The sequence below is a fragment of the Pleuronectes platessa genome, chromosome 6 (assembly GCF_947347685.1).
Source record: "Pleuronectes platessa chromosome 6, fPlePla1.1, whole genome shotgun sequence".
NCBI classification, from domain to species: domain Eukaryota; kingdom Metazoa; phylum Chordata; class Actinopteri; order Pleuronectiformes; family Pleuronectidae; genus Pleuronectes; species Pleuronectes platessa.
The window spans coordinates 11,984,702-12,010,616 of NC_070631.1; the positions used below are offsets into that span (position 1 = coordinate 11,984,702).

The following is a 25,915-nucleotide window of genomic DNA, read 5'->3' on the forward strand; positions in this document are numbered from 1 at the left end:
CAACAGTCAGATTCTACATGGTGCCAACATCCTGCGGGCTGAACAGTGGGTGGTAAAATTCAAACCCTCTTTTCTACATCCCAGGATTCCCCATGTTAGGGATTCACTGAACCGAAAATGAGATTTCAAACAGCCAAGTTGTCGCCACGTTTCCCTTTGTGTTTTTTTAACCGACATCAGTGATGATGAGCAGTTCTCTTCCCCCCCCCCCCTCCATTTCCATAACACACATCTGCACGCACCAGATAATTTTCAAAGGTTTCAGACCTGGCTTGAGCAAACGAACGTCTTCCGCCTCAGAGTGAAACAGCTTAGATGATTGACAAAGAAATGAGCTGTTTGAAGTCTGCCTCAAATTGAAGGCTGTTTGACACTGAGGCTCACAGCTGTAAGTCTTTGATGAAACACAACTGTGACCTGCAACAAAAGAGGAGAAATAACTAGTTGCTTCAATTACCACACATATCACACAATGCAGTGTAAAACTATGACGCAAGGGTTTCTCTCAGGCTTGCGGAGCGACACCATAGGCAGGAGGCTCTCAATGCTTTACACATGCGGGAAATTAATCCATGCAAATTTGATTAAAAGGATCCGAAAGGGAGCATTTGAGTAAGAGGGGATGTGTATGGCAAACACGGAGATGAATAACATGAATACATTATGAATCGGGGGATTGACACATTTTTCGACTGTGATGTTGGAGAATTACAGATTCATTTGTTCATCCAAGTAGCAAACGCAGAGGTGACAGCGCAGTCACGAATGAGGTGTCAGTCTGACTCATGCTAATGTATTCACAGGATGAAGATTACCTCAGATCACAGGTGTGTGTGTGTGTCTGTGTGTGTGTGTGTGTGTGTGTGTGTGTGTGTGTGTGTGTGTGTGTGTGTGTGTGTGTGTGTGTGTGTGTGTGTGTGTTTGTCTGTATGTGCGTGTGTGTTTATGAGAGCAGGAAGTGTATTGCATTGCTATTTCAATACATTTCTGTTGACGTATTTTTTATGGGGGGGGGGCACTGTTTTATCATTTGTGTGTGATATTTGCATACAAATGTGCGTGTGCTTTGGATCACAACTTGTCAATCTGAGTGTGTATGAGTGACACGCGTCAAACGTCTAAACAACGGAGAGGAGAAGCTGTCACGGAAGAGCAGGTAGAAGGGATGGAGGGATGCGGTACAGGTGGAGAGAGGGAAACTTATAGGGAGAGAAATCCCAAGTGAGAAAGCAGCCTGTTCATTAGTAGAGTGTGTGTGCGTGTGTGTGTGTGTGTGTGTGTGTGTGTGTGGGTACACCGAGCAGCAGGGTGCTAACTAGGGCACGTATCCCGGAATGAAGCAAAAGTCTTCTTATCTAAGTAGTTCTTGTCACTTTTTTACCTCTGCGTGAACCGCTCCGTGTGATGCATTCCTCACACATCAGCATGCAGACCTTCCTCACCGCTGCTGAAGGGCTGCCTTTCTTTAATGTGAGTACACAGCCTATGTACCCTGAGTTATTACGCTACATCACTGGCTTGTCAATTAGACCGTTTCTTGATAAAAGTGTGTACACATGGGTGCTTCCATCTCCGGGATGAAGCTGCAGTGTGGAAAAGGCAAACTCAGGTATAGCCTGGCAGCCATTTTCTTTTGTCTTAACCCCCACAACCACCAGCAAACCTCAAAATGTCAACCTCTTTACTTTGTATATTTGCTGCAGCACTTTTCTTTCCTCCTTTGTTTTAAATATTTCTAAGCCAACAATTGTTTTATCAATCCCCAGGCAGATTTCCCCTGCTGGTTCTGAGCAGAACTTCCAAAGAGAATCTCTTATATATATTCATAAGTCAGACACATAGTCTACCTCATATTCTTCTGAATTGTATTCAAGTTCCTGGCTGAGCTTTTTTCAGACTTGTGTCGTAAGTTAGGGATTGAATTAGACTGAAGAAAGGGAACCACAGACAGGGAAACATAAGGATGACTCTGTGTGTTTGTGTGTGTCTGTTTATCCCTGATAGTGTGAGGGAGGGATGTGTTCCATTTGAGGAGACCGGTTTTCTGTGATCACAACTCTGATAAGAATTGTGGGAAACCACACTCACAACAAGCCACCCTGGAATACCAACTAGAAATCCATGCACACTCTCCGGCTGTCTCTCTCTCACTCTGACACACTTACAGACACACATACAGACACACACACACACACACACACACACACACACACACACACCCTCTAAGAGGCATGCGCACATACACACGCGTGACTCGAATGCATATCCATGTTTACCCTTCCTCTGGATAGCTGTAGAATTTGAATAGGTATCTTTTGTGTGGGTGTGCGTCTGTGGGTGCATGAGGCTCAACAGTATGAATTGCTGTGACAGTGGAGGGAAATTGCTTCTCACATTAACAGGATGTTAAAAAAAAAAGAATCTCAAACTTAGACCCATAAACAGTCTGGCTCTTTATATTGAGGCCTATTTTAGATTCTACTGAACACATAACGATACAGAGCAAAGTTTAAAGCTGTTATAATCCAAACTTTTATATCAACATTGTATCAGATGACAATTTGAAAACAATGTGACACAACCTTAAACTAGCACCAAATCCCCAAATCCGCCGCTTTCCTCGGCTTTATGGATCTTTTTATTGAGTTTCAGCTCATTCTGTTTTTGTTTTTCATTTCGCTCTCACAGCGCTCACAGAGCTGTTTTCAGGAGCAGGCAGATGTTGTCAGTAAGGATCTTCTTATAAACCATCCCAAGCAGCAGACAGACACAGTTTGCAGCCAACTTGTGAGCGTAACGCAGCATTTGGCAGCTGAAGAACCAGATATTTCCCTGACGTGTTGTAGAGATGAATGTTCGTAAACATCCGACTTAAACTCCCCTGGTGAAGATAATGCTGCTATATATATATACGGGATGTTTAAGGAAGCACAACTTAGTTCTCCGTATTAACTTAAAGTTGACGATAATATTATGTCTTCACAATTTACAACACTGCCCCCAGATGGCCAAAAACACGCAAATACACAAACAAATAAAGCAATCGGTTATTGTAGGTTTAAGAAAATGTCTCTGCCAGTAGATAAAACATTAATCGGACAGAAAAGCTTTGACTTTGAATAATTGCTATTTCTTGCGAGTAGACTGGACCGTTTTCAAGTGCATCATGTTTGACTGTTTTCTTTTTTTCTTCCTCTCCACGGACGAGACAGAGCTAAAAGAGACATAATTTCACCCACCCCCGAAAAACTAAACTCTGTGTTTGGCCAACTGTCTGCCTCGGATTCCTGCCAGCCCAGCTGCTGATCTGCCTGCCCAAGTGGCCTCACCTCTCCATTATCATGTCTGATGGGGGGTGCGTGTGTAGAAGTCAATAACTCACCCTGATCTGTTGGCAATAATTTGGGAATTTGAGTTTTGTGTGTATGCATGATCCCACATCCGCCAGTGCTTGCTGGCAGTATAAAGAGATACCTGCTGAGTTTGAGTTGCTACGACAGGGTGTATTATGGTTAAATGTTTGGATACTAACCTGCCTGTTCCCATATGAGCCTGAACAGATATGGCACAGTTACGACAAAGACAAAAGCACCATGCCCCTCATTGGCACACCTACAGTTAAACTATTCAAATATGATGCGCTACTTTTATCTCTCTGTTACTTAAGAAGAAATGCTACTTGAGACAGTGGTTTATCGTGTTTGTGTGTGTATTTGTATGTGAGTGTGTGTGTGTGTGTGTGTGTGTAACCAGAGCCCATCTGTTGTCTATGCTGATATGGCAACTGCATCTGTGGGGAGCTGACTAGCACATTAGGAAAGAACGCGCACACACATATACGTGCACACACACACACACACACACACACACACACACACACACACACACACACACACACACACACACACACACACACACACACACACACACTCACACACACGCACACACACACACACACAGAACCTGCACACACTGGACAGCTAACAGTTCATTTGACACTGTAATTACAGCCAGTGATCACGGATCCATTAATCAGCCCTCTTCCTCAGGGCGTCGACTGACCTCCAACAATATCACCATCAGCGGAAGGGAGGGGGGGAAGAGAGAAGGGAAGAGAGAAAGGAAGAGAAGAGCAGGGGGGAGGTGAATAAAATTCACAGGTGAAATAAAAAAAACAGGATGCAAGCGAATATGGGGGAAAGTGAATGGGGAGTGAAATAGAGAATGGCAGGGTACATGTTCGTGGGCTTGAAGGTGTGTCTGTGGGGACTCATTCATTCATGAGCATAGGTGTGTGTGTATGTGTGTGTGTGTGTGTGTGTGTGTGTGTGTGTGTGTGTGTGTGTGTGTGATGAATTCAGGCATTTCACCTTCCACCAAATTCTCTTGTGTTGACCTTACCTGCTGCTTCACTGTTACATCATTAGAGTGACTTATACACCATTACTGTCCTGCTGCTGATGCTGCTATCTATGGCTACTGGTTGCTAACACACACACACAAACACACACAGAGACACACAAACACACAGAGGTACACACCGAATCATGACAACCTGTATGAAAACAGCATGCATAAGTTATGTGCACCAGGCTGTGTGTGAAATGGACAAGATATGACGAGAGATCTGCAAAAAGAACAAGAAGGTTGGTGCGATTCATGTGTTGTATTCTGTATGTTGTGTAGTGTCATCGGGACGTATAGTGCACCACCCCCCCCCCCCCCCCAGCTTAACTCTGTCATTAAATTTAATTGCTGTCGTCGTCTCAGTACAAGAGTTACACCACAACATGAAAACAAGCTACCTGCTGCAGTTTTGTGGCTGATCAGTGATGGAAGTTGACAACAGCTCTTCTGTTTGAAAGTCCCAGGTGTATCTGAACGGCTCCAGACTTGTACAGAACAATTGTGTTTTTCTAATTTAGGAAAACCTAAATACAGACTTTGTGTCAGGTTCACACAGCAACCAAACTTCTCAGCGTCACAATTCATAATCCACGCAGTTATTAGCGAGTGTCATATTTATCTAACCCTCGGCAAATATCCCCATTCTTTTCATTGCCTCAGTAACTTGCACACACAGAAATATCAATTTGATATCACATTCAAAAACATGCATAATTAACAGATGCATTCTTAGGTGCTAGGTTTTTTGGGGACTAAAACTACTCTTGAGTGATGGTTTGTGTTCTTGTGTGTGTGTGTGTTTGTGTGTCAGTTTCAGCTTGATACACACGGGCGTACTGGGACCACCCAAGCAGATGCTTCATTTTCCAAATTATGCATTTGGGGCAGAGAAATAGGTCTGAACCAGGGGATTTAGGAGAGTTACAGAATGAGACCAAAGAGGGCGGAAGATGTCCCGTTGTGATCTCTGCACTGTTCTTCAGAAACTCATGAACTGTGTCTTAATCTGTCAGAGACGTCGAGACAAAGAAAGGGACCAGGAAAGGCAGAGTGAAGATGCACCACTTTCCCTTTCCTATCTCTCAGACTCTTTCCCTGAGCTTGGACACTCATCATTACCTCCTCTTATCGCCACACTTCGCTTTTGTTAAGACGCTGTCTCTCTCTCCCCTGGCCAGACAATCTCTTTAAAATGGAAAAACACACAACAACAGGGATGTGGATTGTTGACTCCTCTAATAATATGTTTATGTTGCTCCATCGCTCTTGCTCTCTTTCTTTCACCCACATTTTTTCTCTCCACAAACACTGAAACCAGCGGTGTTTACAGTTTTCCACTGACACAGATGGATGAATCCAGTTTTTCACGCTCAGACTGAAATTATCAAGGTTCCCAGCTCGCTGAAGTTACTTTTTTAACCAAACATGGTGTTTTTTTTCAAAGGAATGTTTGTACTGTGTGTTTTCAAGTGTGTGTGTGTGTGTGTGTCTGTTTGTGGGTTGTCCTCTGTGGCAGTTGTTGGTTTCAGAGCGTTTGAGGTTTGTCCTATCGGAGTCGACCTTCGGGTGTGGTCTTCATAGGAAATCTGAAGCTCCAGTGAGAAACATGAGAGGTTTTCTCTGAGCAGTGATCCAGCAGCTGGAGCGTTTTGTGAGTGGTTAAAGGTATAAAACTGTAAAAGTGTAGTTCCCATGTTGCAAACTGTCACTGTGATGTCACAAGGAAAAACACTTTATGTATCTTGGAAAACAGTCTACAGAGAAAGGAGGCCGGGGTCAACCCCCCCAAAAAAAATGTCTTGGGGATGATTTGACAGCGAGTCAAAAAAGTGAACTGGCAGCTTCTGAGTTGTGGAAGATATTTTGAGGTTTGGTTGTTTTTTTCCTCTTCTGCATCTAAATGATTTATTTAGCTGCAGCTTTATTTAATAATGTGAAAGAACAAACTAGCAGTTCATCAAAAACAACTTAGTTTTGGCCAAATATGTACGTTCCAAATCATGTCGAGCAGATGATCAGAAAATATTTCTGCTCAAAGAAACAGAAAAATTGCATAAAATCTGGGACGGCAACTAATGATTGTTTTCACAATTGATCAATGACTCAGTTAATCAAGTTGCTTGGCCCAAGGTAACATCTTTTCATGTCTTTCAAGTGCGAACATGTCTTTTGTTTCGACACCAAAACTCTGAAAAATAAATTTTATTTTAAATGGTATAAATAGAGAAAACAGCAAATTCTTGTTGAGGCAGAATGAAGACCTACAAAGCTTGAAAAAGATGAACTGAGGATAAAAATTGTTGCTCGTACTTTGCATAACTCCTCCAACATACATTTGTGTAAGTGACCTTCAGCGCATCTGTGTCAGTGATGAAGACATTAATGAGTGAATGAGTGAGATGAAGCAGAAGAGAGAGAGAGAGACAGTGGAAGATGGAAGGCGTGGAGAGACACAATCTAAATATACCAGCTGAGGGCGGTGGAGAGGAGAAAAGGCGCCAGGGCTTTGAAAACCACACTGTGATGAAAAATGAAGATGGGAGGCAGAGTTGAGAATAGAGCACAGAGATAGAGGGGAGGGAGGGAGGAGTGGAAGGCAGATAGAGAGAGAGAGAGAGAGAGAGAGAGAGAGAGAGAGAGAGAGAGAGAGAGAGAGAGAGAGAGAGAGAGAGAGAGAGAGAGAGAGAGAGAGAGGGCTTTTATTGCTGGTCACTTTCACCTGTCTCTCTGGGAGATGGACGGAGGAAGTCAGACTCTTAAAGGGAGCTGGAGAAGTAGAGGCTGCAATCTTCCTCCTTTAGTGAATCCAGAAACAAGGGAATGGCTGCTCCCTCTTTTTTCAACCTCCTGTTTATTCACGGTTCTGGAGGTAGTTATCTTAAACTACAAGTGAGTTTGTAAAGTAGTTTCTTACAGCTTTTGTCTTATTGCTTGATCAGCAACATTGTCAGTTTTTTGGGGAATGAAACTCTTCGCTCTTGTTCTTACTCTGCAGAACAACCACTACATGTGTTTACCATTGCTCTTCTACATTTCCACTTTGCTCATCTAGTGATGTAATAATCCCAGACGTGAGGCGACAGAAAGTCAAAAAACCTGGACGGAAATTGAATTAGAGAAGCCATTTATTCTCCCTGGATTCTTTTTTTTCACCAGTGCTCTCCCAGGCCTGACGCTGTCCTCTCTCTCTGACTGCACCAGGGACCACACAGCGGAGGCCATTTGCATTTTGCTTTAATATATTTCCTAAATTCCAAAGCTTCAAGAGACCCTACTATGCATTTGTTTATTTACTTCAAAGTAATTTTTTCTGTTATTGCCCAAGAACCTTGCAAAAAAACTGTGTAGTCAAAATATGATAGATAAATATGAAAGTGTTGCACTGTGTATTCTTTGGAGAGGGGGACTTTGATGTTATTTCTGCAGTGTTAAGCCAGCTTAAAGCAACGGTGTAGCTCCTTTAGGTGAGGGCCGGCTTTTCCATTTTCCTTTTATTGTCTGACGCTGTTGGACTTGTGGGTGATAGAAAACCTCAGACAACATAAACGCGTTTACCACCTGGATCGGAACTGTAAGCAGACGCGCTCCTCAGCGGCGTGTTGTTCCCATATGTGTGTGTCTTTGTGTTGGGTTGACCCGGGGATATTTTAGAGGGTGGCTGTGTCATGTGTGGACGATGGATGTGTAGTGACACCACGATTTTACCTTGCGGGGCACTGAGATCTCCAGGTTAACGCGGCAAGCGGCAGACAGACGCGGAGCAAGAGAGAGAGAGAGAGAGAGAGAGAGAGAGAGAGAGAGAGAGAGAGAGAGAGAGAGAGAGAGAGAGAGAGAGAGAGAGAGAGGGGAAATAGATGGAGTGTGACACCCTTGGGACGCATCGAGCTTTAGGGATGTGTGGGGACACACATGTAGCAGCAGCAGCAGGCAAAAGCTGATGGGTGTGTTGAGGGATGGGGATGTCAAGTCTGTGATGTGCACTTTGCTAAAGTCATATAGTCCTGTTAACTAGTGAGAGCCAGATAAGAGGCGGAGGAGTGGAGGAGGATGGGGCCCAAAGCTTCCATCTCTCCCAATTTCTCTCCCTGTTCCTCCTTATTTTCCCCCAACACACACACACAGTTGAGTTTCCACAATGCTTGTTAAATTGGGGGCCTAATTTGCAGCCGCTGGCTTTCTCCTCCACAGGTCACACGGAGTGAATTTATCCAAAAAGGCCAAACTGTGGATTTCATTAATAAAACACATACACATACACATGAACACTTACGAACTTACACACTTACACACACACACACACACACACACACTATTTGCACACCATCTTGGCAAGATCTGGGAGGCCTAATCAAGCTGAAATATCCAGAGGTTGCAATTAGGTTCGGAGAGCCCCAGTCCTGAGTTTGGCCACAAAACAAACTGTTCAATTAGGTCACAAGAATACGTAGATTTCCTCTGATGAGTCATCGTATTAGTGTGTTCTGTCCATTTGCATTCATCTTAGCTGTGGGCTAATTTTGTCTCATCTACAGTTCCATACAACTTAAGTACAGGTGTCACACAGACTCACAAACAAATATCACACACACAAACACACACACACACACACACACACACACACACACACACACACACACACAAACACACTGCAACCCTTCATGCCCTACTTCTGGCATTGCAGTGCCTCCTATTAGTAAACCCAGTTTTGGCCTTAAACCCTTTTCTCTGAACCAGCTGTGTTTGTGTGTGTGTATGTGTGTGTGTGTGTGTGTGTGTGTGTTTGTGTGTGTGTGCGTACTTGTACATGTGTTTGAGTTGCTGGGATGTGTATGGAATGTGAGCTCCAGTCCTATGCAGCCTTGCAACGGATAAATAAGTATGAATGGTTATGAATTCAACTTAAAACCGAGGAACAATCTTCCTCCGCCTGTGAGGCTGTGAAGCTGCTAATGTTAGCGACAAAGCTAACATGCCAATGCTTACCAGATCGTTTTTCCGATATACATGCACCATCTTAGTTTAGCAACAAATTTGACAGCCCTCTCTCCAATAGCTGTCGAAACATTTCCTCCACAATTGCAAATGCAAGCCTCACGATGACCCTAGAGGAAACATCAGCGGCTCAAAAGGAGAATACATTGTCTCATAACCATGAATTTCTGAATAAAATTTGATGCCAGTTCATCCAAAGTGTAGGACTGAAGGACACTGTCATCCCTAGAGCCTAGCTGACGTAACTTGGCTAAAAACAAATCCAAATAAGTCAGTTGAGTATTTTCCTCAGATCAAACTACCGTGTTGGTAGAGTAGTGTGCAGCTCCAGTACAGTCAGATCCATAAATCAACCACTTCAGTTTCATCCACTGAGTGATGAGGAAAAAAGTAACACAGTGTAGGTTTAGCATATTAACCACCTTTTACATGAATTGAAAAAGTCATTTTCACTGCTACTGCTCTCTGCTCATTTTACTGACAAAACACCCAATGTCATAACTAAACAAAGTCCACAAATTCCTGAACTCGTAGTTTCTGACAGGTTGTTCACGTGCTCTCACCAACATTTGTCATCCACTTTTGACTTGTTTGAAATATCACTTCTCTGCCCTTGTTTCCTTCCTTCTCCTTCATCCTTGTACCATTATCTTATTCTTCACTTCCCCTCCATGCACTCATCTCATTACCTTTCATCTTTCCTTTCTATCATCTCGGTGTCCTCTCCGTTTTCTTTGTTTCCTCTTGATGATGGAGCCATTATACTCCATTTTATTTCGATATTATGACATGTGAGTATCCTGATGACCTTAGGTATGGTACTACTTCACTGAAACAGTCATCTCTTTGTGAAGTTATCACAATGAATATATTACATTTATTTGATCAGTTGTATGTGAGGGGGAGGACTGCACAAAGACAGACAAACAAAAAGAGAAAAGCTTGCAGGGAATCAATGATTTCACCACTATCTTGTGCAGATGGCCAAGCCACACTCAACACAGTGTGATCAAATATATTCAGACTCAAACTCTTATACTCTGAAATTAAGATTATAGAAGAACATAATTATATATTGGCATATTTAACAACTCAACAACTCATCCGACCAAATTGTTGATCCATTTACTTTAACAAATCCTCCTTTTCAACTGGTCTTGGTGTAGTGACTCAAACAGACCAAATGAAATGATCAAATGTACTGCAGTTCATTTCACTTGAATCACTTGAACACCCTGAACATGGCCTGTATCAACCTGCTGCCTCAGAACAATTTATTCTCGCAAAATCTCTCCACTGACGTAGACTTGGATTAATTTTCAATATTAAAAAAGACCCACTTTCAGTTTCTCTGGACATGGGATAATGTGGTGACAGTATATATCTTCTGGTATGGAAAATCCCTTCACGCTAATTGCCACAGTGACTTATGTAGGCAGTCAGGGTTCGAATTATCTTTTTGTCTCTAAGGGGGTCTCTATCTCATAAAAAAGTTGGCGCACCACGCACATAGCCTACCAAGGCTAAACAATGAAATAGCCTAGGCGCGAGCAGCGCTTTTGCGCACGGTAGACATAGGCTGTATATAACTTGACACACGCACACAACAGACAGACACATTTTTGTACAGAAATTGATTTATTTTAATTAATTTCAATATATTATTGATTGTAATAGTCCATATATATGTAGCCCTATAGTCAATTCCCTGTTAAGACGCGGCTTTTACCTGAGTTCACTTTAAACCACCTGAATATAGTCTACTAATGGAAATGAGTGGAGTCCATAACACATTGTCAACTATTTACAAATAATTGATTTAACCAAAGCAGTCATGTAGCTGAAATAATAATGATTCGTTACCGGAAATAAGATGTAGTTATGTTTAGGCTATTTAAACTATATTTAGTCCCTGTATAACAAACTCAATGGATATGGGCACTAGGCCAATAATGACAATAGCAATCTCCCTTATCAATTAATTGCATAAAACAGCACTTCACATTTAAAACTGAATTATCAATATGGGAGCTAATAATAGGCCACACAGAATGGTAACTCTCACAAAACTCTCCCTGGTATAACATAAACTTTGTGTTCACATGAAATTACAGTCACCTGTTACAAACAGGAACATCATACAGGTATAAAAGAAAATACAAAAGCAGTCACTGGAAAGGCACAAATAAAACGATCAGTTCAACCCCCCATTGCAGGCCTGTTAACTGGGTTCTTTGGCGCCCAATAAGGGCTACTCACGACCACCTGGTTTGTGGCGCGTGCACCGATAATATTGCCAGCTAACCGGCAATCGTTCCTGGCCAACTGGTCGTCCCACGTAGCTGAATGGAACCGCTAGCGTTCCCGGTAGCTAGCGGCGCTATTAAGTGGCGTAGCTTCCTCAAAGGAACCACGAGCGTCCGGGTTGCTCGGGTGCTATTTGAGCAGCACGTTATCTTGCTAGATGACGGCGGTACACCTCCGCTAAATCAGCTAGCACTGTATACCTGCACAATACTGAGCCAGCTAGATAACTCCAAAACGGAACATAAAATACTGTGCCCTTTCGCGAGCTGAATGAAAACAAAAAACTCTTAGGTACTAAACTGAAAGTGACGTCACCTTCTTAATACTGCTGTAGCATCCTTATTAATGTCCCTCTTTTACTTCACTGTTACTTCAACTCAGTCGGTCACCTTTCTCACCTCTTTTTCTCTCTGTGCTCTCCCGTGTGTTTGTTTTGATCCCGCCTCTCAACCAATAGGGAGTCACTATTCTTGAGTGATGGTCATTACCACCAACTGCTGACCATTTCACCTAACTAGCATGTTAGATTGACTACACTCTACCTTTTTTACTTTTTTAACTTATTACTGAAACTATGTAGACATATGATTGCCCAACCATATCCCCTTGCTTTATCAACAGTTATTTAATTAGCATCTATACACTTTAGGTATGGCAGACACCTTCAGATATGAGAGACCCCCTCAGATTTTTGACTTTGTTGCTTTCATGGGAGCTAGTCCTCACTCTCTGGGAGCTCGGCTCCCTCTGGCTCCCACGTAATTCGAACACTGTAGGCAGTACAGGCACCCCATTTTCCAAATGGCGGATATCTCAGAGAATGGAGACTCCTTGAATATTAATGTATTTCCACTACATTTTTCTCCTCTAACGTTGGGAGCTCAACCAGAGCTCATATGCCCGTGAGATGTCGGTCCGGCTTTAGCTAAGATGCATACAAACACACACGCCTACGCGCGCACGCACAAATACAGACTGGAGATATGGAGGGGAAGCTGATCAGCCGTGTGGAGGGCTCTCCAATGGGACTAATTAAAGTTATGGAACAGACTGCAGGACTCATCGGAGACCACCACTCTTTCTCTCCCTCCTCTCGCTCTTTGTTTCTCTCATACTCCTCTGTGTTTGCTTAATGAAAGCTACATCATCCAGGGTCATGGGATGCAGTGCTGCTTTCTTACCACAATCTATGCTGGTAAAGAACATCAGAGGTGTTAAGGAATTTGGTGAAGCAGCTGCTGGAAACACCTTCACAACACATGTGCATACAGATGTTGGACACAATCGGGTGTTAAAAAACATAGCCCACATTATCCAGCATGTTTGGTTTATCTATTATATAAAAATGGCTGTTGTTTGTGACTTTTTACTCAAGGGTGTGTGTGTGTGTGTGTGTGTGTGACATGAATCACCATCAGCTGCTGATTTTGATACTGATGGAAAATCAAGCTTTTTAGCTCTGATCGATCAGAACCCTGTGTTCCTGAGCAGTATCGCTCTCTCTCTCTCTCTCTCTCTCTCTCACACACACACACACACACACACACACACACACACACACACACACACACACCTGCCTACACTCCCCACCTTCCCCTTGTTCTCCTTCTCTTTTTTTTGGCTCTTCTCTGAATCCATTTCGATGTCACACACACCCACTGAGAACCACCAGCCTCAATGAAGAGGCACTGCATCATTACAAACACTGCTTTGTGTTTAAATGATGGGGAGAGGAAGTGGGCAGCATCTCCACTTTGTTTCCTAATTATTTACAACAAGCTGAGCATAGCTTAGGAGAGGTGGTAAGAGGAGGAGGGCGAAGGGAGAGGATACAGGAAGAGGAGACGAAATGAGACAATAAAGCATATACATGTATGACTGTGTGTGTGTGTGTGTGTGCGTGCGTACATGTTTGTGTGTGTGTGCGTGCATGCATGTGTGCGTGCGTGCCTCCTAACCAGAGAAAGCCCTGGCTCAGCCTGTCTGGCTTTGCAGCTTCTCCCAGCTCTAGAAATGACAGGCAACATGACTCACACACCCTGCTCACGGCTAAACACACACAACCTCATGGCAAAAGTGCTCACAAACATGCACACACATATATATGCACAAGTAAACACATCATACTCAGACCTGACCAGGTTTGCATTTAATATTGTGTGCAATGAGCTAAAGTGCCCAAACCAAACCTAGAAAGTTTGGTTTGTTTAATGCTCATGATCACATCCACTGACTTCCATTCATTAAATCATTATACAGCCTGACCCTGCACCTCTCCATAACCACGCACATTGATGCCTAACCCTGAGCTTGACTTAACCCCAATTTCCTTCTAACCCCTAACATTAATAGGACCTGCATTATGATTTGCCTTTTTAATATTTGGCTTTGGTTTGCTGGAAAGGGCCCAAAAGAGGTAACAAACAAAATGATCACACCTACTTGCAGTAAACCCTCAAATAGCCCTCTGAAAAATTGAGGACTCACCAAAATGTCCTCTCCTTCATATGCAGTACTTTGGGGTCTAGGCTCAACTTTGCTTACAAAACCCACTTTCTCCGGTGAAGAGAGAAACTTATACTAAGTGCTCAGAATATAAAGTGCTTCAAACACATCAGCCCTGTGCATCACTTGTAAACACTAACCAGGTCTGAACGTAGAGAGGGAGACACAACAGAGCATCCGTATGTTTGTAGTGTGTTTACTTTGTCATTGTCTGCGACATCCACAGAAAAATATAATAAGACAATAAAACTCACTGTAAAACTATATTGCTTACTAATAATGAAACATAACTCATTTTTATTAGAAAGTTTCCATTATGTTTTTATTACAAAGATTATTGCTTTGTGAGTGTGTTCTCTGCAGCCAACCGGCAGAGCCATGCTTTGTACCGCCTCGGTCTGGACTGAAATATTACTCACTCAACAGATGCCGTCTATTTGTAGCTATGAAAAATACATACACAGTAGTTAATCAATGGAAAGGCAGCGTTGTGTAGACTATTAACAGAAGTTGGATCATTTCCTTCTTTGAAGCTGTTTCCCTTTTGGCTGCCAAGACAGAGAATTAAACACCACTCTCCAAATTTACAAGCCACCGTAGTCCTCTCCTGCTCTTCATCGCTGCCATCCCTCTGTTTATCTCTCCTCGTCTTTACTTCTCTCCCGCTCTGCGTCTCTCACTGTCTCCCCTTCTGTTTGGATGTGTTTGAAGTACACAATAATTTTGCCTGTGTAAATATATTTTTCTTTGGCTACGCAAAGAGTCACCGGGATGAGTCTGTGAATGCTGGTTGTTTCTATATGCTCTACAGTTATCTTAGAAGGTTGTGTAAAGTTTCTGGCAGTGGTGTACAGTGGTTTATATATATATATGTATATATATATATATATATACATATATATATATATATTCCCCCCCCCCCACCCATCAACCCCCTGAAAAGGGATATTAACCATTCGTGTGTGATATATCACGTTTACAAGAACATGAGGTCACTGTGACCTTGACCGTTTATCTTCACAATCTAGTCTAAGTGATCATTTCTGCCAAATTTGAAACATTCCGTTGTGTTCTGAGCCGTTGTGTTTACAAGCACAAAACTATGATTTTTAAGGTTATAGTGACCTTGACCTTTGACCACCAATTTCTCACTAGTTCATCCAAATGAACTTTTGTAATAAATGTGAAGAAAGGATGTTGTGGCAATTGACGTTGTCACTGGGGTCCCCTCACAACAGCCAGACACAAACCAGTTGCTTTTCAACATCTTTTATTTATAACACTGAGCAAACAAAAATTCAAAAACTCAACTTAAACGTCTGGCGTCTCGGCTTTGCAGCTCAGCTCAGCTCAGTCTCTCTCTTCACGTCTCTTAGTGCGTCTCTTGTCTCTCTTCCATGTTTCTCCCCGTGGCAGCTCTCCTGCAGCCTTTTTAATCCAGGGAGAGAAGCTGGGCCAACTTCTCTCATCCGTGCCAATCAACCAGCAGTTGAAAAACATCATGCAGTGCACAGCACATTACAGTAATTTAGTTTAAGTTTGTTCTCTAATTGACTATATGTGTTTATGTTTCCTTCTGGCAGAATGCGGGAACGGGGCCCTTGCATTTGTGGAGTAGGTGTATGGAGTCTACTGCTGTCCCTCTGTCTGGCCTCCCTGACACATGCACACCGGAGCCACACAGGTAGGTACATGTATGTGTTAATGTCCGCTCGTGCGTGTGTGTACAGTACATATTCCTGTGTGTCGTTCCACATTTCAGTGCAGCATTCACAGTATTGGTTCTATCCCAGATTACCACTGCAGGCAGTCTCTGCAGCCAATTTCTTTTCACATGTTGTAAAGTTGGAGTGAATAGGCCGTGTGCGACCCGAGGGAATGCAGAGGTCGGATTCACAGTGAAATATGAGTCCACAGAGGAAGGTCACCAGGAAGAACACACACAAAAAAGTTCTTTAATAAAAGGAAGAGGAATAAGAGTAATCCAACAGAGAAAGGTCTTCTAAGTTCTAAGACTTTCACGTCTTTGCAGTCCCATCAGGGTGGGGCGACAGTTTGAAATTGTCTGTACTTCGCAGCACAGACAGCCAGCAGTGAGCCTTATGTGGCATAATCACTAGCATGATTGAGCCCTGAGGCCTCTTACTGGTTCACAGTTCATTTCTCATGTGAAGGTGGGGTATCTTTGCCTCTCTGGTTAACAATGATCACCTGAGTGAGACACTGAAAATTGCCAACCTCCAGAAAAAAGGCCGTGAGGGAACAGTGTACCTGCTACGTCCATATGAGAGTTATTTAAGTCCTGCTGTTCAGGTAATAACCTACATGTGGTGGGAATATGAAAATGGACCTCTACTTGATGAGTCCCTTTGTGAAGGTGATTAGAGTTACTTTTGTACTTAATTGCGTTTCAGTCGTGAAAAGCATAGTTGTAATGAGTTGTAAGATGATTAGCTACATCCAACCTACCTACATGTGGCTTTCTTGTGTTAGTGCTATTTTGATGGCTGCAGTTTATGAAATGATGAATTGAATTACATTATGAATAAGCTTCATAGGACAAATCAGGTCAGTAAAGGCGAAACACATGTCGACACCAAGGCTAACAGCTGTACTTTTAGCGAAATGCAAATATAGGTATAACAACATGCTGATCATTTACATAATAACAGGCTTATGGAAACTGACAAACCGACCAATAGTAGGTCGGTAGTAGGTCTAAATAAACAGAAATATATCAAATATATCAAATATAGTAGGAGTTGAGCAGGGTCTTGGGGCTGATTCTCGGGGGGGCAAACTGCCCATTCCACAGTTCAGTGGGCTCGGGCCTGGGTAGGAGAGGTTTACAGGCCCATGTTGAGGAGATTTACACTGATTGTTGAATGTGTAGCCTTCCATTGGGCTTGTAACTGACGTGGCATTTACCTTCCATTACACTTCCGGCCTGTAATCACTATTTTCAAAATTCACTTTACTATAAGAAACAACAAAAACATTCTGTAGCTGCCAAACTACATGTTGAAAATATTTGAACTGTATATCATTTATCATTGTTTTTTTTGGCATAGTCATTGAAAGGAAGCTAATTTATTGGGCGATTGAACGTGTGCAAATTTCCCGCCCAAAACAAGTTCGTACTAACACTGCAGTATTTCATTGCATATTTGGCTTGGAGCTGTCCAAGGCATATCTGACTGTTTTTTAAGACATCCAATCAAGTCAAAGCGTCTTCCTTCTACATCAGAATGAATTGGGGAAGCCAGACCAGCACTAACACATTGCTGTGAAAATAGAACCAGCCTGGGTCTGATCTTGGTCCTGAATGAGAGTTGTTGAGGTCACTGCTTTTTAGGTGAAGCAAAGGACTTCATATTGAGTCTGTGTGTGTTAACCAGAGCCAGTGGAGGTGTCATTAGATTACACACGTTATATCAGATAATGCGTTCATGTCAACGGGGGTGGATAAAATCAATCTGCTATCGATTCATGAAAGCAGAACCTAAAGTGTTGATTGCATATGAACCAAATGAACACCAAGAGCTGTGCAGTCCTCCTCAGATGCACGACTCGTGTGACACTAAAGCTAAAGATCTTCGGTGCTCCACAGGTTTCAAAATCAAGCTAATGTTAAAGACAATTTATTTCAAGGCTGCTCCTAAAGATTCGTGGGGGAAAGAACATACCAAGGCAGGGATGTGACTAACATGATAACAAAACATATCCGACAATTTTGTTTTATTTACAATGACAAGACACACCTGAGGATAAAACCAAGATGTGACATTAGGGGATTTTGTGTTTGGTTTGGCTACAAACGATAAGCAACGATGGCTTGAAAATGTTAAGCTGAGCCTTTGGCTTTCATGCCGACCTTGTTGCGTGCACCAGCTGCCCTTCATCTGAACCGGTTGCCTTTGTTTGTCATTGTTGTTACTGTGTGTCTCACGTCACTGATGCCAAAGATATTTATACTGCAGTCAGTGTACTGTGTGTCTCAATATCTGCTTTGTACGACTATTCCATTAGCAGATGACTGAAGGGGGAAATGATTGATGAGTTTTTTCTTTGACGCTTTAAAAAGATTGCAGTGTCTAAGACAGCCTGAAAAATTACCATAATGTTATCACTTTGTGGAGACTCTATATTGTTTTATGTGAGTTCATGTATATGTACAGTAAATGACAGCTTTATGAGTGTGTGTGTGTGTGTGTGTGAGTGTGTGTAAGTTTGACTCTGCCGTTGTCTGGCTGCCAGACATTATCTCCTCCTCTCACAGAGCGTTTCTTGACAAGGCAAGGGCAAACATTTTCATAAATGGCAGGATGGTGAAAAGACATGGAGGAAGGGAAGACGCGCTTCCTTATTGTGGTGCATCACTGGGCTTTCAATGAAGTGCTGAGGTCTGCACAAAGCCATGGAAACACTGAAACCATCGGGTGAGAGAGATGAGAACCAAAGTCACAAGATAGCAGCTGCAGCTTTGTGTCACTGAGGATTCCTTCGTAGTTATTTTATTTTTCCCTCCCCCGAAGCCGACTCTGTCTCCTAAAAATTACATTAACACAGAACTTATATGCAAATATGTGTTGTAGCTGTAATGAAGACATGTTGTTCATTTCCTTTTTTTGGCAAGCTGCAACAATGTTGAAACTAAGTTCACCAGTAAAATGATTTCAGACTGCACTGCAATAACCATTTGTACTCCCTCTACTCTAATGTTTCACACCACACCATTTGGTTACTGTTAAGGAAAGACCCTCGTTGTATACTACAGCAACTAAAACCATAATCTCTCCTGGATATTAACCAGCATGTTGTTACTTTTGACTCTGGCCCCTGCTGTGACAGTCAAATACTTTGTATGCCTGTTATAGCCCCAACTACCTCCTTGCAAATTTGGGGTTTGGCGATTATTTCCGTCTATACTTGGGATCTCAGATTGAGGAGCTGTGGGGACCAAATGCTGGACCCCTGTTTGAGTAGAAAGGGAGCTTATACACCTACCTTGTTTGGTCTGGATTTTGGTAAAAGATGCCAATGTCCAGATCAACAGACCAAAACGTTGCGAAACTTAGAGAGGTGATCTTAGCTTGGATCAAAAGAACAACAGTTTGGATCGTTTGCAATGTGAAAAATTGTATTTAATAGCTTGGACATGCAGAGCATTTGCAGGAAGTTGAGAAAGCATTAAACAATTGGACAATAATCACCTCTGATTATGTATAGGATACTCATTAAGCTATTAGTAGTACCATAATTATGTGAACAGGGTTGTTTATTTTCTCCTTTCAAAAGAAACCAAAACTCAATCAATCAAATCAATCAAATTTCATTCATCTAAAAACCACAGAGAAAGCCACATGCGTGGGATTTGAGAACATCAACAAAATAACAGTTTTTACAACATTGATTAGAAGAGACAGTTTGTAACATAATGGAAAAATATGACACAAAAGTATTGTGCATGAGAGACTTATTGTATGTCAATCAGTCTTGTTGTAATCATAGTCAACGATCAGCTGCCACCACGATCAGGATCCACCACCACAATCAAAACTCACAGGATCCAATGTTAACAAATGAATCGAAGACATTGACCTTGGTTCAGACCATAATCCAAACTCTCAGGTGTGGAAACCCTGTAAGACTCAGGACATGGATTGTACATTCAGTTGGTTCCATTGGGGTTTGAGTATGGCACTAAGGAATAATGCATTTGTTAATGACGAGTCCACACAAGGATAGGTGTACAAGTGTGTGTGTGTGTTTGTGTGTCTGTGTACGTGTGTACGTGTGTACGTGTGTTTGGTGTGGACATGTGTAGCAACTGCGTGCTGCTGTTAATGGGTCATTGATTGTAGAGTAAGTTGTAATCAGGGAGTTGCAGCGTTATCCAGTTGCAGGTTGTCTGAGTGGGAAAAAACAGACGAGTAATCAGATAATTACTGAATTCAATCCCATAGGTCACTTCAAGGTTGAGGCTTTCACTCAGACACACACATACGCATGCACTAACACACACACACAAACACACACACACACACAAACACACACACACACACACACAAACACAGGCAATTCAAGAAGAACTGATTATAATGGATGGAGGGGCTAATTACATTCAGTACTGAGTTAAACTTCTCTGATGAGGTTGTACCAAAGATAATGAGTATGTGCATCTACATCATGAATATGAAGTTATAAAAATGTACATAAAAACTGTAGTTGTATTTTAAAAAGTGATAGATGGCTGGCAGCTGTAAACACGAAGACACGAATGGTTGGACTCGATGAACATGCTGCTGTTTATGGGATGCGATGAGCCCTGGTTTCTGGCTCTGGTCGTCATGAAGTGAATTTCATTTAATTTAATCTGTGACAGAAACAGACTGAAAACAGAAACTGATCTGAGCTCAGTTGGTGTTTGCTGACCAGGTGTTATCTCTTGTTACATGAGGTGAAGCTATGGGAGTTGACTGATCAGTGTGCACACTCTACTTCAGCCATCCAGCTGTCTGCTGCTATAAGCATGAGGTCATCTCCAGAAACACAAACAGCAGGAGAAAATATATTAGTGGTCAGACTGGTGGGTAGGGATGTCCCGATACAACTTTTTCACTTCCGATACGATACCGATATTGTAGCCTTGAGTATTGGCCGATACCGATATCAATACGATACGATATAGGCACAAATCATACATATATTTATTCCTTATTTTGTTGTGTGGAATGTTAGAAAAGGCTTGATAAAGTGATGTTACTGTTACTGATGTTGTAGTGATATAACAGAAAACAATAGTCAGCAACAGTAGGTATAGGAAAAACTGACCCATGTATTATTAACCAATTGGTTACATAAATTTTAACCTTCAACATAAGAGTATTACCTCAACAAATCCAATGAAAACAAAATGTTATATTTAAAGTGCAAAATAACCACTGGTTACCAACATCATTATACAATTGAATAGAATAAATTAAATTTTAAAGTGCAAACAATTCAAGTTCACTTCAGTTATTTTTCTACTGTCAGCATATGTTGGAAACAACTGTGGGCAGGGACAAAAACAACAAAAACTATAGGAATAATGTAGCGAGGTTCGAGGTGCTCCATTAAGCGTTTAAACCCGACATTACTCACCACCGACAGGGGCTGGTCATCAAGCACAATAAACTGGGCTATCTTTTCTGTTATGGCCATTGCCTTTTTGCTGTCCCGTGGTAGTTTGTCATAGCCTGGATGCCAGACGAATTTAGCCCCGCCCACAACAGATTTGGTCGGGCAGTTCGGTCTGGGGTCGCTCCATTGGGAAAAAATTATGGCCGGACTGGGCCAATCAGATTGTCAGGGCGGGCTTTATACGATGATTGACAGATGATCAACGGTGACGTAATCAACCACGTCACCAAAGTGCCCTCGGGTTGAATTCGTTTTCAACAAACATGCCTGCCGCTGGCGAGCTGAGATGTGTAGATGCTGCCATTGAGTCTGTTTTAGAAGACATCGACAGCGCATTCATTTTGAAAGAGGAACACAGAACGTGGAGGCGACGCCAGAGCACCGCGCTAATCCCTATCGCCCCGGCGCTTGGCTGTTCACACCGGACACTGAAGCGACGCTGAACCGACGGGCAGCGCTAATAATATCACCCGTTGATCCAGTAGATCGCTGCACGGCTTTGTGCCGGTCACACCGGAGGCTGAAGCACCGCGCTGCGCCAAGGCTGCCTCGCGGTGCTTCAGCCTCCGGTGTGACCGGCACAAAGTTTTAACATGGGAGTGGATGGGAGCCAGCTGTTATTTAAGGCTTGGCGCTGCGCTGAAGCGTCCGGTGTGAACCCGGCGTTAGTAAATAACTCACAATGCGTTGCTTAGCATACGTCACATACTACGTTGCTCTGATTGGTTGTAGGTCTATCCAATTGAGCGAAATACTTCCACACAGCCGACATCACTACACCTTGCTGCAGGCACACACGTTGTCGTTGTTGTGATCACGTGGGCTGTGCATGCTGGATCAGAGACGCTCTTCTTCCGCGGCCGGCACCAACGTTAATTAAGGGGCATTACCACCTACTGTGTTTGAGTGTGATCAAACCAGAGTCACCTATTATAGAAGTCCTGTAGCGGTAAATGGACAGCTTATATCGGAGCGCTTATATCGGAGTTTTTAGATTCAGTCCGATAAAATCCGATATTCACTTTTTTGGCTGATATCGGACTGATTTCCGATATCAATATCGGATCGGGACATCCCTACTGGTGGGCTCTGCCTGTGCTGAAACTAACTAACTCTGGACTTAGTAGAAGCATGTGGTAAAGACATGGATACATGGGAAAACTTTTTTAAATGAACAAGAAATCATTAAAAGATAAGATGCTTTAAACATGATATAGTTCTCCTGCATCTTGCAGGGGGAAAAAATGATGAAAATTTTGACCCATTCCAAGGCTTGAAAAATATTTTATTATTCACCCTATCGCCTAGCACTAATGTGAGTGTGTGTGTGTGTGTGTGTGTGGGGGGGGGGGGGGGGGGGGTGTGCTGTTGCCACCAGTATGTGCTGACTAGGAAAGCTGTGGTGAGAAGAATAGTCAAGATGGCTAGGAAGTGGCAAAAGAAGTCTCAGCATGTGTGTGTGTGTGTGTCTGTTTGTGCGTGTGTGGGTCCGTGTGTGATTCCGTGTGTGTGAACTTGTGTGCGTGCCTTCCTAGCTCCTGCTCACCTTCTATACTACCGATTTTTATCTCTCTGGCCAGAACAGAGAAAGGCTGCCTCCCCTTTTCCGTTGCAGCCTCTCCATCTGTTAAATCATCCATCTTCCTGTCTTTTTCGCTTAGTCACATGCTTCACTATACACATCACAGCAGAACTGTGAGAAAATTATGAGCTTTAAACCAAGACCATCGAGCTCTAACTCTCTGACGTGGACTGCAGATCTCCTGCAATGAAGAGATCTTATTTGCAGGCAAAGTCTCGGCCTTGGTGAAGTGTCTCAGTGGCTTTGCCAATAGTCTTGGAGAAACCGCTTGGCTTGGATTTTGAAGTTAAGCGGAACAGCGATTATGCTGATCACTTCACCACACACTGTCGAGGCATTGATTCTCAGTCGGTACGCTGCAATCTCCATACATCGCCACTGATTAGAAGCCCCTAAGAACTTAACTTGCTCTGAATGGCATTCTGTCTGCCGAGAAGGGGGAACGGAGAAGTAAGACAAAGACATATATGGATGCTGAGGTGCATGTGCTAAACTGCTCTCACACAAGCTCAGAGGGGCATGTGCATCCAGTCAGGCACGCAGACAGGCCTGCAGTAAATGCACACACAAACACGCACACACACATGCACACACACACACACACAAACACACACTAACATGCAAGAGGCTCTCTAATGTGATGTGCAGAGACAGGCTGTCTGCCCTCCTTAGAGGCTGCTCCACAGTAAAGCTGCACTCCATGCTTGGTGTACAACATGGCTCCATATGGCTTGTGAAAAATTAAAGCGGAAAATTACAAACGTGAAAGTTTTCATGCTAAGAAACCAACCAGCTTTCCGTAACACTTTGAATTCACAGGTCAAGGGATGGGGAGACGGTGTACATGTTCATGAATGTGAGAGAGAACAAGAGATCAAATTAATGAAATTAGAAAATTATTATTCATTACAAGCAAGATTACAATTTATTGTCATTTGGTCATTCATTATGGATAGATCAAGATAGGTTCATATCACGCCTAATGTTTTACGTTGAATGCCAAGGTTCATTGTTAATGCAGACAAGCAGGGTGCCCTTTATGGAGGCAGAAAGTGGTGGATGCGGGTCTAGCTCGTCTGATTTACCTCCAGGAGACTGGAACTAACGTTTAATTAATGTTACTTTTTATTTATAGTAACCACAGTCTTTCATAATATATCTTTTTTTTATATTTAAAAAAAGTGACACAGCGGTAGGGAACAAGAACTATAAGAAAAAGTATTTATTTCACTATGCCTCTAGGATGTATTGCAGCAAATGGATGAACTCAATAAACCCGACGATTACATTTACTTTCATAAAGGAAAGACCTGATCTGAGGGGGACCCAAGATCAGCTAGATTCAAAAGGACTAGACGATAATTAAACTTGATTCTAAGTGCAGACGACCAGAATAGAAGGAGCACAGACACATAATTAACTAACAGTTAGTTTGATCAGTTAACAAGCAGATACTGTGTGAAAGGGCAGCAAGATAAAATAAAATAAAAATGGATTTAAGTCATAGAAGCTAAAACGATTAATTTATAGGTTTCAAAGACAAATTCATATAATTTAAACAAAGTGGACCCGTGATGACTTCTGCCCCGAGGTGCTCTGACGTGCTGCAAGATTTAGGTGATATCAAGCCAACATTAACTATGTTTAATGTAACATTCCCAAAACCATTAAGACAGCTGAGCAGTAAATAAAAAATGACCATATTAAAAGGTGAGTTAAGTATGAAAACCCCAGCACGCCACCATGGGTCAAAGAGGGTTTATATACCCGTGGTATGGACTGTGGAAAAGATGACACAAAAGGTAGTTTTAACTTCTGAGCAGGTCGAAAAATGTCAGAAAATGAACATTTAGTAGATTTTTGCTCATTATTCAGATTAAAATACATATTTTTTTGTGATATTGATATTCACTGAAAATGGCATTTGCCCCATTGCCTTAAAGCAACCAAGATACCTGATAATTATGATCTATCCGTTTGCTCATCATTACGGTTGCTCCATCGGCCCATGGCTGTCTCTCCCTCTTTTCTCTCCCTCGCTCTACTTGAATTGGTGCTGTTGACAAAATCCAAAGAACGACATTTACATATACTTACCTTCCCAATCAGCGTGTCCTTGGTAACGCACATGTTTTAACCATGAACTATTCTGTTAGTGAGGTGCCAGGAGTGTATTTGTCAACTGGCAACAGGCACTCTGGCCTTTTGTAGTCTATCACAGGATCATCTTGTTTGACACCTAATGCCGGTGAATGTCGTGTATATGTATAACCTTTAAGGACCAGCCATGTGCTGTGTATGAGATGGGCTCAGGATCAAAAGGTAGAGGTGTATTGTTGGCTTAGATCGGCCGTGTCTTCATGCAACAGACGTCTCTTTGTAATAGCATCGGAAACTAAAGCTGCCAACATTGAACCATTAAATAAAATAAAAACTTCTCTCAAAAAATTTATCACAGGCCCGTTGTAGCCAGTCTATGTTTCTCTTGTTATCTAGGTGCATATAAATTCTAATAATTTTAATTGGTACTTTTGTCTTCTCTGATCAGGTATCTGACAAATGCGGTCATAACTGATATTAATATCATAACAGCAGAGAGCTGGTAATTAGATGGTGATGATTAGATGGTTGTATACAATAATAAACTATTAATGGGATCACAATCACAGTTTGAATAAGTAATGCAATAGAAAAGATGGTTCAGCTTGTCAGACATTTCACTTAAAGCAAATGTGTCAATCTTCATGTTGGATCATCAAAGTCTGTAGAATTCATCCTCTGAGGGCCATGCATGTCTTTACATCCATACTAACATCCAAACATAGGTACACATATGTACTGCTGAGGGCATTTGTGTTAATTGATTGATTTGTAGATGGGCTTGCGTCTGATGTCGGTTAGTTTTAAGTCAGTTTAACACTAAAGCCGATACAAATG

General features: G+C 42.4%; 1 protein-coding gene across 1 annotated transcript in view; it reads left to right on the top strand.

Moving 5' to 3' along the window:
- The window catches only part of LOC128442347 (chemokine-like protein TAFA-3), a 76,470-nt gene that overhangs the window by 20,190 nt on the left and 30,365 nt on the right, over nucleotides 1-25,915 (top strand). Inside the window, exon 2 of the mRNA XM_053424766.1 lies at nucleotides 15,795-15,895. Within this exon, the coding sequence (XP_053280741.1) occupies nucleotides 15,796-15,895 (100 nt within the window). The 5' untranslated portion in view covers nucleotide 15,795. The remainder of the gene's footprint in view (nucleotides 1-15,794; nucleotides 15,896-25,915) is intronic.